The 15162-nt window shown below is 40.3% G+C and overlaps 1 protein-coding gene across 1 annotated transcript; it reads right to left on the reverse strand.

Annotated features, from left to right (window-relative positions):
- Positions 1 to 704: 704 nt before the first annotated feature.
- On the reverse strand, positions 705 to 14575 carry LOC135337825 (la-related protein 4-like). Its single transcript, XM_064533811.1, has 16 exons — positions 14179 to 14575; positions 13908 to 13975; positions 13290 to 13429; positions 11895 to 12101; positions 11541 to 11599; positions 9888 to 9936; positions 9476 to 9582; positions 8595 to 8705; positions 7915 to 8055; positions 7501 to 7654; positions 6590 to 6791; positions 4923 to 5082; positions 2936 to 3559; positions 2503 to 2589; positions 2298 to 2350; positions 705 to 1665 (listed from the first exon to the last, which is right to left on the reverse strand). The coding sequence occupies exons 1-16, from the start codon at positions 14197 to 14199 to the stop codon at positions 1122 to 1124; spliced, it is 2727 nt and encodes a 908-aa protein (XP_064389881.1). The 5' UTR covers positions 14200 to 14575; the 3' UTR covers positions 705 to 1121.
- Positions 14576 to 15162: the final 587 nt, after the last annotated feature.

The raw sequence follows: 15162 nt of genomic DNA on the forward strand, positions 1-15162 counted from the left end.
CTTTCTTCGAATTACAGCACCACTCTAATAGAAGAACCAACTGAGAGTTTTAATTTCGAACAATTTTTTGTGGTGCTTAGTTAATGAAAGCACCGCGGGTGCTGATGCCTCGGTGGAGGTGCTAAAGCTACAAACTACTAAACATAAAAGCTTTTTTATACACACATTAGATCTATATCATGATGAACATTTTTACTAGCTGAATCCAGAATCACAGGGAAACTCAAGAAGTGGGTAATGATCGACCACAATTGTTGTTAAAAACGATCAATGCCAAAAGTTCAAGTTTAAAATTAATGGCTGCATTAGCAGAGCTTTGCAGCTATCAATAGCTAGCATTCTAGTGCAGAGCTAACTACTAAGTAGAGTAGCAACAGTCGGTAAACAAGTTTGCTACGCACTCTTCTGAAAAGGCTGCAATGGCATTCCAAGTAAGAAAATCTATTAGAACAAAGACGGTAGAAAGTTTGTGTACACAGATGATACTACATGTATGAAAGATTCTAAGAGACTGGAACAGCCATCTAGCCATAGCTCACTCAGAAAGAAGTGTCCGTTTGCAAATCCAAGATAACGAGGCTAGAAGCCTATATATAGCTGTTAGTTTATTCATCGCATTACAACCGTTGAACAGTTACAGCTGGAATACATTACACGTATTCCTCATGCTGCCTACGCCTCGATGCATAATTACAATGACTGTGTAACAATAATTTAAACGTACATTATAATACAGTCATGTTTAAGTGCACAAGGAAAAAACCATAAACAAGACGTACGATTGTGTTATGTACAAAACACATAAATATTATAGACTAGCAATACACAGTGCTTGTAAAAGTAATAATTATTATTCACATACGGACTAGAAAAGGTTTGACAATAAATTGAGTTCAGGATTATACACGTGCAGACTAGAAAAGGTTTTGACAATAATTATTATTCTGGTATTTACATACAGCACAATTCCAATCTGAGTTAATTCCAAATCACATAACAATTATAAGCTGCATCAACAGCACGCACCTGACAAACATTTTCTTTACTTATAGCCTGTGCATCCAGAGTGTATTTTACTTGTGCATTCCGAACATCAGTTGAACAATACAAACACAAACATCTCAGTTGTCTTTGGGTCTTTGAGGCAAAGTAGCAGCCTCTTTACTAGGTGAAGCTGGAGCACTCTTACTAACTGCCAGTTTCGATGGTGTTGGTTGGGCACCTTCTCCTATAGCGTTTTTCTCACCTTTTGGACTGGGTTTTGATGTCACATTAGATTGTCCTACAATTGTCTTATTGTTCTTCCGCTCTCCTTTGGGTGAAGTGGGGGCTGACAACGACTTCGTGGGTGGCTCGTTGTTATCAGATTGAGTGTCCTGTTTAGGAGCGGGTGGTGTAACAGGAGATGGTGGGGCCTTTTTACGCTGTGCCATTTGAGCATAACTTAGTTTCTCAGATTTGCTCATATTATTATTTTGTGACTTTGAATCAGGGATTTTATCAACCGTGGGTTTTGTGGATGTCGTGACCTTAGGTTCATTAGTAGGTGTTGGCGGAGGTGGAGGGGCCTGAGGTGGCTGGTTTTTCTTGGGAGGTTTGGGTGATGGCCGTGGAGCACCGTTTCGATAAACACCGCCTTTCTTTTCTCCTCTGTCACGATTACGCCTAATGTGGAGGGGTAACATAGCATGACTATAAGTACCCACAAATCCCACAATAGCACCATGCGTACAGTAGTAATAGAGAAAGCGTTAGCCATAGACACTGTTTTGGAGGTATTTAGAAGCTTGAAGGCATTGCTTTAGTATCCCGAACGTAGTGAGGGTACTACAAGTGACTGAGGGCTTTCTAATATAAAATCACATGGACACCGACAACAGTGTCTAACTTATTTAGGTACTAGTGAGCATGCACAACCTTGCCTGAGGCTTAACTACAATATTTTGCTTGAAAACAGGATACTATGTAAGTTATACATGTGTCCCATATAGTACATCTCCTATATGAGTCACTTTCCCACAGACTACCGTATTACAAGAATATTTTGCGGGTGAAAACCCTTTGCGAACGAGCCCAATCAGCAGAAAATTTGACCCTTCGCGATCTAACTATTGCGTTCTGGCAAGGATCGTGTGCATTTACTAGTAATCATTTAGGTTTTGCGGATTTTATTGTTGCGAATTGATCAACCCTCGCAAAGTTAGCAAATGTTTGATGCTCGCAAAACATTCTAGTAATAATTTATGGTATTTATTTCAGTATAAGGTACATGTACAAACTACAAAATACGAACTTACTTATTTGGAGGGAATGATCTCCCATCTTTTGATACCACTGAATTCCTGGTACCCTACACAAAGTATGAACTAATTTAGACGTCACTTTTACACACAAAATAAATTTCTACCAGTACACTTAATTATTTTAACAGTAACTCAAACAACGTTTAATCTACACACCACAAACAATAATTAATATAATTATGGAAAAACAGGTACCTACATTCTGTCTGCTGTCTTTATCACTGTGTCGTCCCGAGCCCTGCCTACTACCGTTGGCATAATAACCTCTATCTCCTCTGTATGGACCCTGGGTAACAATGAATAGACGAACATGAATTTGGGCACACGGTCACAGACCAAATCATAATACCATAACAGTGTACTGACAAGGCTAAATTTGGCATCCACTGAGCAGACTCAGAATCACAGACAAACAGTCGTAGTTGGTATGTTTCTGACTTGGATTTCTGAAACGTTAAATCCTCGGCTTAGGGTGTGGTTGTACATACGCGTAGGAGTGATGTAAAACTAGCTTCTCAGACTGGTGGATGGCTAGATTTTTTTGTTGGGGGGGGGGGGCAACTGGATAGAACCCTACTGATTGCATAGAGCAACTTTCTACTTGAGACCATAATTTTAAACCTTAAACAAACCTTAGAGTCCCCTCGAGATCCCTTATATGGCCGTCCATTATCTCCACTGCTTTGGATAGAACTTGAATTGACAGTACTTGTGGTAACGACAGTACTTTGAGCCCCACTAGCCACGACAGCAGCTGCTGTAGTCACAGATGCATTCACGGCAGTTGAGACAGCACTATGGATTGAAACAACCATTCTAGGAGGCGGGGGGATATTAGCAGCCACCACAGCAGCAATTGATGGGGGTTGAGTTTGCAAAGGACTTGGTGATACTGTAATTGATTGTGCACTAGTCAGGGTAGTATTAGTCATGATAGGTTTAGTAGATTCTACTGCCTGTGGGAAAGTTTGAATGGAGGGAATAGCAGTACTTGCAGGACTGCTATCTGTTATAGCATTTCCATTAGTAGAGCTAGGTAGAGGTGGATGATTCGTAATTGTTAATAGAGGGGCACCATCTTTGAGTCTTCGCCCTTTGACAATATCGGCTAGATTGGAGGTATTTTTGGTGTCAGTGGAGTCCAGTGTTTGAGTAGGTGTGGTGGAGGGGGGAGACGTTCCCCCAGCTTCACTCGTGGGGAGAGGAGGAAAGTTACCAGGGGCCAGGTCCAGGCTCTGCTGAGGTCTAGATTGCCGCTATTGTGTGTGTGCGCACGAGTGTGAGTGAGTGGTGAGTGGGTGTTAAAAACACACGTAGATGAACTGGAGTTACACGTATGACATTGCACTGTGCATAATAATTATAAAGATTGCAGGAAACGTAGGTTGCAGGTACGTGTACATGCTGTACACGGGAGGATGATAATAATTATATATATATACACATAGGAACACAACAACTTCAGATTCAAGAAAATGACGAGGTTAAACCCATGTGTCGCTGTCTTGGTCCACAAGTACTGTGCATGTAATTATTATGTTCTAATTTATCAAACAGCAAAAAAATATGGAAATTGTCCGAGTATAATTAGAACAGATACTTTATAGAGCACACGAAGTGTCCAGAGTAAATAGAACAGCATGCAGCTGCATGCGAGCTAATAGAACAGTGTGCGACTGAATAGTTGCACTAGCAATCTAAAACTAGCTAATCCTCAAAGCTATCTAACTTGCAGTACTCTTATTGGCTACAAAGCTTGGAATGTATCTCAACTTTTCAAGGTACAGTATTGTCCGGATATTTAGAAAATAATAATGTAAATTAAAGCACCACCGTTGTATTAGAACAACATTGTTCTCCTCAAGGACCACAACTCAGCGTGCACTGAAAGCAAAGCAGTGGTGGTAAAAAAAAAACATCCAACATCCGACATCCACATGTAACTACTTGTACACGACAACGTAAGAGTTTGAAAAAACACTATATTTTTGGGTCACCTACTTCCATACATGTACACGTACTTGCTTTTTATATATGAGCTATTCTATGAGAACAGAAGCTGAAAAAACTGCTCAGTGCTACACTGGCAGCCAGCTAACTGAATAAGCTGCAAAATGGAAATGATTGTCTGAGCCCTAATAATTATAGTGAAAAATTATTCTAGTACTAAGAGTTGGTGTTTAAACTGATCTAACGTGCCCATCTACAGGATAGTGCATGAATATGCTCTAAATAAAAAAAATTGTGTGATTCTGTTGTTCTAAAAATCACTAAGTTTAAGGCCTATAGGTGAGCTATTTATGAATAGATATACATGCAGGATTTCATCTAGTGGCCCCCAAAATGTTGTAGAATAATTACATCATAATAATTATTAGTACTGTCAATACATAACTAGGATCTACTGTGATGATGCACTAGCATGTAATCGGGGGTATGGTCAACACATGTGGGAGTGGCCAAACATTCTGCAGCATGCAACCAAACCCCCACCCCCCCAACTTTAATCCTAGATGAAACCCTGACATATACGTTAAGCCACACCTTCTGCAAGGGGTCTATAATAAAATATTATAGAAATGTGCACGATCAATCAGAAAAGCAAATCACCATCCTAACCTCGTCTACACCCCTCCGCTCTCCAATTTCCTTAGGTGGTCCTCCACTGGGGGATGGTCTGGGAGCATTCTTTTTGCTCAGTCGAGGGATTTTCTGTATGGTGTCCTCTCTTGTGTAGCGGGAGCGCTCAGGGCCACCACCACCTCTGTAATGATCTCTCCTGAGAATGTTTTAAACATGTACATGTACCATTCCGTATGAATAGTCTCAGACAAACTGACAAAAATAATATCTGGAAACTATGATAACACGAGTATATAATAGAGAGAGAGTAACGTAACCCTGCACACGTAGTAAGTAAATTACATTATTACCCACACCTGGATTGGTCAGTGTGCAAATTCCAAGCCCATGGCAGATACAGGAAGTCACGTTACTCATATACCTACGTTCAATACTATGCCTCTATTACATACTCTTGATTATAAGCATACCCTTTACACTCCACTGCGGGTTTTTGCACTGAAACATTTTATTGCGGGTATATTTGACAATCTAGGTTAAGGTCACTAAATTAAAAACGTGGCCAATTATACTTCAAGATACAATCTCATACGTGACCATGCATGATTGTCAAATTAATTGTCAGGTAATTGACCCATTTGCCAAATATACATGCTATATATACGATAATTATAACTAAATATGCGGTGGTTGTAAGCTAGCTAGCTACGGTATAGCCGGTAATTTTCGGGGGACAAATATTCGTGGTTTTCGTGGTTGAAGCTCTGACCACGAATATTTTACCCACGAAAAAGCAACCTTGAATACCTTTACCCAGAGTTCTGCCCAGAAGATAAAAAGCGGTGGTTGGTGAAAAATTTTCAAATTGACCTTTGAACTCATCAACACCTCGTAATTATTTATATCCTGATGCATGGAGTTGTGTTCTAGGTGCCAAGACTCATTTGGCATACCACACAAAAAGCATACCACACAAAAAAATCCTATGGCCTACATAGGCTATACTTATTTTAGCCAATGCTCTTTCTTGCATGGTTGTAGCATTCTTTTCTTGCTTACTTTGAGTCTTAAAAGCTCATGCACTGATTCTGCATCAGTTGCTGATACTAATAGCAGCGTGCAGAATCAGTGCATGAGCTTGTAGCAGATGGCTGCTGTCTTCTTTGAGGAGGCTTGCATAGTCTCAGATCTCAGACTCATCACCACTGTACTGCATGCTATAGATTCACTGTCATCAAGTCTTATCTGAACTAGATCTACATAATTATCACTCCTAGATCATGGAGATTGAGCCACGTGTGTAGGTGTGGCCTCCTACTAAGCATGCTCAATGTTCTATTCAATGAACACCAACAATTTTGTGTGCATGCTAAAAGCAAGAGTAGATTAGCAACTGGTCGGAGAGAGGTAAGTGGTGGTCGGATCTAACCACCCCCGACCAGTGTGGGCAGAACCCTGTTTACCTGTAGTGCAATCAGCTATCACGAAAATATTATCCACAAAATGTCTAATATTGCTGAACAACAAATATTTTGTCCTCCGAAAATTACCCGCTATACGGTATATCGTACAGTGCAAGGTACGTGTAGCTATAATTCTATAGCTGGTACATGACATCAATAATTGGAATACGCTCTGAGTACACTGATTTTACAAACCACCATGCACTCAGTAACCGTTAGAAACGAACAACGAGTACTTACGAGTGCTCTCCCCGCCCTCTAACCCTGTCTGGACCACGCTCTCTGTCAGAGTACATGTCTCCGTTGATGAGAGGAGGGGAGAAAGATCGGTCACCCCTGGGACCTCGTCCACCAGGGTGAACACGCCCCCTTTCCGAAATATCGGTAGGGTTACGACCACCATTTGATTGTTGATGAAATGGCTGGATTTGATTCTGAGTGCCTGTGCAAAACGAGTGAATGCTTGTTTGACAGAGCCGGTATAATACCACATGTATACATGTACAGTAGCGATCAAAATAAAGTACCCGTTCCGTTTACGTAGTACGTCCGTAGTACGTTTGAAGCGTTTCTGTTTTGACACCGTACCAAAAGCGTTGAATTTACCGTACCGTTGCTAATTACCGTTGCACGTTGCAAGTATGTTTTGCAGAAAAGTTTTAGAAAACGAACAAAGAGACAATCCTAGTCATCTCGAGTATTGTAGCTAGTCTAGCTACTTAGCTATGCTATGGCTATGTCTAGCTGTAAGTCTAGCTCTAGATCTACAACAAAGGCATAAAAACGCACCATCCACAAGTTCTTTAACCTTCTTATCAAAAAGGATGTCTGCAGTCTCTATAGAGTCCTATCTCTGTTCTACAAGGTTAGAAAACGCTAGCTAGCTAGCTATAATCTAACTGCTGCAAAAGTTCTGGCTAGCTAGCTGCGTGCAGAGCTGCATGGGTGTGGCCAAAGGAAAAATTTAACGGTTGATTATAAAAAAACGCAACGGTACATAGCGTATTTTGCAACGTACCAGCGTACTACGGACGTACTACGTAAACGGAACGGGTACTTTTTTTGACCGCTACTGTAAACAAAATTTACTCTTGGGTAATACACACAAGGTGACCGGTGACCACAAGCATATTCTGTAGTACAAAACTCACGATAATGAGGGGGGGCAAAGCTATTTCCACTTGCCGCAGGGACGAACACGCTGCCTCGATCAAAATAAGGAACTCCATTTGGGGTATTCGAGGCATTTGGTGGACTGGCCCAGGGTATTGCTCCAGAGCCTTGGGGAAAAAACTGGAGCTGTGTCTGTGTGAGTATACATGTACATGTCTGTTTTAATTTGTACTAGTAAAGACTATACAATGTAACTCACTAAACAAACTTTATTTACTAACCGACACTGTAGACTTGTGAACATGGTATTTTAGCTACTGGGCATGATTCTAGCTCTGCTGCCAAACTTGGGTAGGCGTATTTTCTAGTCAAAATACCTCGTACAAGAAGTTCGTAGCAAAAGAGGGGATAGGAATATTTTTGCGAGGGTACAGTTTAACGAATCAGCTTACCCTGGTCATGGGCTGCATGGGGTAGCTGACTCTTGGTTTTTTGGGCATGCCTGATGATCTTTGCACACTAGTGCCCTTAATCCTTGCCCTGATGGGCTGACCTAGGAATGTCCGTACCTCTTCTCTCAGAAATGCAAACGCCTAATGTTGAGAATGACATTTTAGGAAAAAGTGAGCATCACAGGTGAACATGTAATGTAACAAGTAGAGGCAAAATAGCTTGACAATGGTCTGATACACTTTCCTGAAGTGTTGAAAAACACATTGCGGCTGTATACCATGGCTAACAACTACATGTATAGGAGTGTTGTATAAGTACTGGTCATGCCGATGAGGAAAGCTAGCAGAAACGAACTAATCGTTACCTGAAATTAACCTCACCAAGATTTAGGTAGGTTTTAGGTGAGACTAGAATTACAGCATACATGTAGATGTAAATGAGTTTCCTCGGTCAAGGCATTGTTTAGAGGAAAGCTAGCTCTATAGACAACGTGCAAGATGAAAGCTTCCTATAATTATCTTGTTCGCTTTGATTTGACAATGAATATTTGTAGTAAAATCTGCTCTAATAAATGGTAACGTTAAACTGTTTATGCTATAAAACACAGAAATTTAGCAGCAGACACAGACAGACTACTATAACCCACGGCCACTATGCCATGCTTCTCTTTCTGTCTCACCTTCTGAGCATCATCTTCTGATGCAAAAGTGACGTACCAACATGAATTCTCCGCAAAATCACACGATATAAAGTCGGGACAGTTGCCTCCCGAAAATAATGCCATTATGTCCTGAAAAAGTAATGTTACGTCAGTAAACTAATAAGAATTAACGCAGAGATTTGGGAAAACACAACACAGGGAATCAAAAGTGCAAAGAACACACTGATAACTAATAATTATGCCTCAGTGTACGCATGCGCAAGTGAGGTATACGATAGTGTGTTTGTATGTCTGTCTGTCTGTCAGTCTATGTAGACTGCTACAGCTGCTCAAGGATTCATGAAGTGCAAGTAGGAGTTTCTATAAGGCTTCTAGCCACGTTTTGGATTGCAATTTGTGGATTTGCAAAATAATCCTTCGTTCTCGAGTTATAGCTAGGTTTGCATACTTGGATCCCATTATTATAGCCTTTTCAGAACAGTGCATAACAAAACTTGTCCATGGAGTGTTGCTACTCTGCTTAGTAGTTATATAACCAAGCTTCACGTCATAAAGCTTCCCACCAAAGCATCATCCTGCAATGCTTTCATCTAGTCAGTTCAAGGAAGCAGTCGTGACAAAGTTGTAAAATCGTTGAGCCTGAATTCTAGTTTTCTATTTCAGAGCTAACCTTTTACCAATTGCCGGGATCAATGAAAACTTAATCATTTGCTATTTAAAGACAGCTGAGAACCGACAGCAAAATTAGAATGAACAGACATAACGATCAACATGTACTACGATAACCCTACTGCGTTGACGAGCAGTAAATTTACTGCAGCTCATTAACACACACTGTATGCGAATAATAATAATAATTATAAAAATTATTATTATGTTTACTGTATATGTACATGTACCTTTTGCGGTGTGTCTTGTGGTATCTCTCTGAGAATGAGTATACATCTCTTCTCTGGAATGGCCCTGATCTTCTCTCCCTGCTCATCCAGGTGTAACACATGGGACTCTGCATTGATCACATACAAGAGTCCATAATAAAAGAGAGAGTATCGAACGCATGCATACTGTGCATCACATGTATTCGGAAATTAACGTGATTTGCTTTGAGGAGCGTAATTAATAATAACAATTTGGCAGTAACATTATTGCTGCCTCGAGGCAAGTGGCGGCTCTAGGAGCTCGGATTGGTCAGTTACCAAGCAAGAAGTCACGTTACTTTCCGAACTATTATTGTGTGTGCTCAAATTGTGACCTGGCACTTGTACATTTTTTATGACAAGACTTTCCTATCACATAATTACTTAGACTCACCTTTCACTACTTCCAAGATCAAATCAATATCTGTGGTCAACCTCTTCACCTGATAAGCAGTGGACAGAATTATGACAATGATTCTCTAGTTAGTGGACTGCACACACACAACGTCAATCAAAGAGCTGCTAGCAACGCCTTTGCAACAAATAATTACCGTATAGCGCGAAATTTCGAGGGGCTTAATTTTCACGGATTAGAATTGTTCTTTAATTAGAATTACCTGCTATTATGCAAATATTTAAAGGCGTGGCTTCCGGTAAGCAACCATTCCGCGAACATTGTGCAACGAAATGGCTTTTAGAGTCCAATCAACGAAATATAAGTGCCTCGAAAATTTAGCGCTATACAGTATATAAAATTATGCTGTACAGTGTTTACAGCATCCACTTGAAAGAACTTTGACTACTAAATGCATTTCTTAATGAAGTGATTTTTGGTGGAATATCTACTCTGCCATCCATTTTCAGTGCTCAGTTCCTAGAACGGGATATTGGATAGCCTAGAAACTGTGCCAATTCCTTCGAATATGGAAATTCAACAATACTTATACGTACACTAACACACATCAGAGAAGGTGCAGTTCGTCAAGAGCAAATAACTTCAGTCGACAACAACTGCTTACTGCATTTACAAACTTTGAGCTGTGTTACCAGAAAATACAACTAAGCCATTGATGTTCATCAACACTGCACTGCTACTATTGTGATCTTGCGTTTGACCTGGAAATTCTGGCTCACACACACATAATAGAAACAAACTTGACTGACTACACATGCCTTTTTTGCACATGAGCTACTTGGATCAGGAGCTGAAAAATTTCTGAACGAGATGATTCAAGTGCCAGCAACTAAGAGGAGACTTATTGTAAAATTCTGGTGGTTTTGAAGGTGTCTTAGTTGAATTGTAAGTAACAACCAACCATTTGTTTCTCAAGTCTTTTACCTCAAACTTTGATGTGGTGGGTGCTCAACTTTTTTTTTCAACAGGCAGCGTAAATTAAACAGGTCAAAGGGTGCCATCATAAGCTTACTTTACACCAGTTGTTTTGACAATCTTTATAAACTCATCGCATAGTAAAATGATGCCAAAAAACGAAGCGAGCGGGCCTGAGAAACAAGCAATTGTATGTGATATAACCATGGTGTTCTCTTTTTAATAGGTGTCAAAAAGGGGCGGTTATTTTTCTTTGTGCACGAGTCAGCATAATAGGCATGTGCCCATTCTTCTACTACTACTACTTGTAGCTTCACTAAATTTGTCCATGCAAACTCTAGGCGGGAGGAAAAATTTGGTTCCACATTCCCCCAGACACCCTGCTATATGAAATATTCAGGTACGACTGTGTGCAAACATGTAGCTTAATTCAGTGCTTTTTCAGATTACGCTTCAGCGCATTACATTGTATAATTATACATAGTAGACAAGCGTTCCCTTACCATGGATGCGACCATGATTTTGCTGAATCTTTAGAGACATCTTCTAAATCTCAATAATACTTTTATTTCAGCTTATATATACTTTACTCCTGATTTAGGTCCATGCAATTTAACTCTGTGTATGCAACCGCATTCCATAACCTTTGCAAGTGGTCTACAGTTACACGTACAGCTGAAATCATTGGCCTGGTTGCTAAGAGTAAATAATGCATACCTGATTGAAGTTGGCCACAATGGTAACAGGCACAAAATTGTCTCCATCCATCTGTGACACTGCATAACCATAAACATTTATTAATGCAACAACTTCAACATGCATACATGTAGCAATATTCAGCAGGTTACCGTAAATAGTTTTAATATTTACTGTACACAAGCCACTTCGAGCGTTTGGAATTGGCTATCTTTAGGTGTAACAAACACGGACATTCTCTTCTACATACATGTAATTATAGTACGTGACTGTGGATGATTAAATTCGGAGTAGGATGTTTTTGTACATGTACACAAGCAGGTTGATATTGTACATTCCTTGCTACAAAATTCGAGGCAATCACATTACACTTACACAGATACTTGTCAGTAGCCAAGTTATCCTTAGAGAAGTAATACTCCACTTGTTGCATGAGAGTAGCTTTGAGTTCTTCCGTCTGTAGTGGTGGTGGGCTTACTTGACCATTTCCCAGAACACCATTGGAGGGAAGACCCTTGCTCTGAATGTTGCCCACTGGCATCAACATATGTGTCAGGTAGCCAGACTGGTCCTCCATCATCACTACAGCAACAATTTACATGTACTTACAGAGTACTCTAGGTTGCTTTCCAAGGCCCTTTATTTTCAAGGGACTACAGCAGAGAAAATTATGACAACATTGCGTGCAGGACTAGACAAGACAAGTCCCCAGTACTACTACAGGTCATGCATAGTAAATACAGTGGGTAAATTTGGCGAATTAAATTTTTGGCGAATGAGACAATAATATTTAACTATTATTGGCGATTTTTAATTTTACGATCATACTGCATGAATTATTGATCACATGCGACACAGAGTCAAGCTAAAACAATGACGATTTTTAATTTCGGCAACCCTCACCTTGATTTGGCGCCAAACAATATTATTTTCCCGTTATATGGTAGGTTAGCAAGCTACAAGTGGCAAGCGAGCTATGAATGGTCATCTCATAATCTCCAATTGTCACATGACAGGCTGACAAGTTATGACACGTGTCAAGCTACTCTGTCTACATGGAGTTGATTGAAATGTCACAGTCATGCACGAGTAACTCGTCTAAACGCTAATACGGCTGCATGCACTGGTTGGGTGGGATTACTATATCCAATGAAAGCACAGTGGGTGCTGATGCTCGGTGGATGTGTCAAGCTACATAACATAAAGCTATAGCTATTGCTAACACACACATGATAATTATAACGATGTTAGCTGCATGCAAGCATAATATTATTATGAGGAAACTCAAAGAGTGAACAACCATGCATGATAATTGCTAAAAAGGATGCCTAAAGTCCTAAGTCAAAATTAATGGCTGCTGCATTAGCACAACCTTGAGTTGAGCTTCTCTTCTACTCTAGCTAGCGTTTTAGTGCAGAGCTGACTACTAAGCAGAGTAGCAACATTCCATGGACAAGTTTTGCTACGCACTCTTCTGAATAGGCTGCAATAACATTCTAAACAAGCAAAACTAGGAATAACTCGAGAACGAAGCATTATTTTGCAAATCCACGAATTAAAATCCAATGACTAGAAGCCAATAGAAACTCTTACTTGCACTTCATTGATCCTTGAGCAGCTGTAGCAGTCTACACAGACAGACAGACACACTACCATATACCTCGCTTGCGCATGCACACACACACCGAGGCATAACTACCATTAACATTAAAAACAAATACTAGAACAGCCTTGGGATATTTGTGTACACAGCCATAAAGTAAAACCAACCAGGAGTCAGAAGGACAGGTGACTCTTCAAAATCTTTACCAATAGCATCATCTCCAAAATTGTGCATAAAGCCACCGCTATTTCTGCTCTCAGTACAACTACTCAGAGGCGACTCATCATCCATCTCAATTGCACCGTCCCTGTAAAGGGTGGATACATGCAATAACACAGGAGATAAATACTGAGTGCCACATGTTACGTTTTGCCAGACTATAACATAATTTCAACGAGGCTATAATCCAGGCCAGGTGGAAAACTGTTACACTTTAAAAAATTTGTCGCACAGCGCTTTGTGTTTATTTGCCGTTAAACCACTTCTAGAGAATCCGGAATTATAAACATCAGACATTGTACATCATTAACCATGATTGTAACACTCTAATAAGAGCAATATTTTCCATTGTAGCCACAAAAGGTCCATTTATGTCTCATTACAAACCACTACTCAAAAGCACAATAGGTGAACTCATGCTTCAATTGCTACCGGATTACACAAAGAAACTACAAAGGTCACAGTGCATGTGCATGATACCCTAGCCCTACTCACAATCTAACCGGTGAATGCATGATACATACATGAAAGCATAAAATTGACACTAAAATAAGACAGTTATTTACATGTGCTGAGGTTCCATAGAGGCAATGGCTTGTTGTGTAGTCACATCGGCTTGGTCTTTAGTTGAGGTCTGAATGGAAGAAAAACCAGTTTTATGCACAACCAGTTAGTTGCTATAGTAATTGATGACGTCATAGTGCAGCTACACTCTGCACGTTGCCCATTGACATTGCAAATAACGCACAACAGCATGCACAAGAGATCACAGAACTCAGTAACACTCGCCTCATACTAACAAACAGCTAAGCTAAGTAGTAAAAATACTATCCCTACCAATGTAGTACTTTCCTCCATTGCTGCGTCAGCCAGGGCTAGTTCACGTAGTGCTTAGTGCTTCAGTCTTAACAAGTTACCTTGATGCCAACAGGCCACGTACGTACTTGACACAGCTTACTCTTTAATGTGCTTCACAGTTGCTCTATCTAACATATAAATAGTTCCAGGTTGAGATAGTGAGCAACCAGACTAAAACATAAAGTTACAAACTGGTGCTCAATACTATCCTTAGGCTTATGTACGCACTTTAGTCTAGCTACACACTATGTGCTGAACTAACTAGATACTACACATAAATTTAACGAGATCAGACACAGCATAGACAAGGCTATGCTATATGCTACTAGCAAGATCTGCATGCCATGTGACACGCCAGAAAAACAGACCTCGCCCAAAAACTGCTCTAATCCAGGAAGTAGGCGTTGCTATGGTACATAGTACACAGCCAAAAATCCACGGGCCGTTTCATGCCTGTTACGGGCCCGTTACAGGCATGAAACCACGTGGTGTATTTGTTAGATCATAGATTGAAGAGTTATCTATGGTTAGATACTGCTTAGCAGCCTGTGGATTTCAGCATGTATTCCACGGCTGTATATAAACAGTCTGAGCACGGCCTGTAAGCAGCCCTATGTTCTCAGTTAGTTCCGGTTTGCTTTTATACAGTTAAAAGCTGAGTTTGGCATGAATAATTCAACAAAGAAACAAACATAGCCAGACAGTTTGACAGTTTACAACACTAATAGGACTGTTTCTTCTAGCGCTGGTGCTGCTCGAGTGTGTCACTGTGTGTATAAAGAAGACATGTGAATAATGGTTGCAAAGAAAATAATGTTTCTTACCGTTTGCTCGACTGTTTATACTAACCAGCCATGTCCTCTGTCTCTGTGTGTATAAAGAAGACATGTGAATATCATTGCAAAGAAAATGTTTCTTACCAATATAATGTGTTGTTCGACTGTTCGTACTGTCCACAGACCA

The sequence above is a fragment of the Halichondria panicea genome, chromosome 6 (assembly GCF_963675165.1).
Source record: "Halichondria panicea chromosome 6, odHalPani1.1, whole genome shotgun sequence".
Classification (NCBI taxonomy): Eukaryota; Metazoa; Porifera; class Demospongiae; order Suberitida; family Halichondriidae; genus Halichondria; species Halichondria panicea.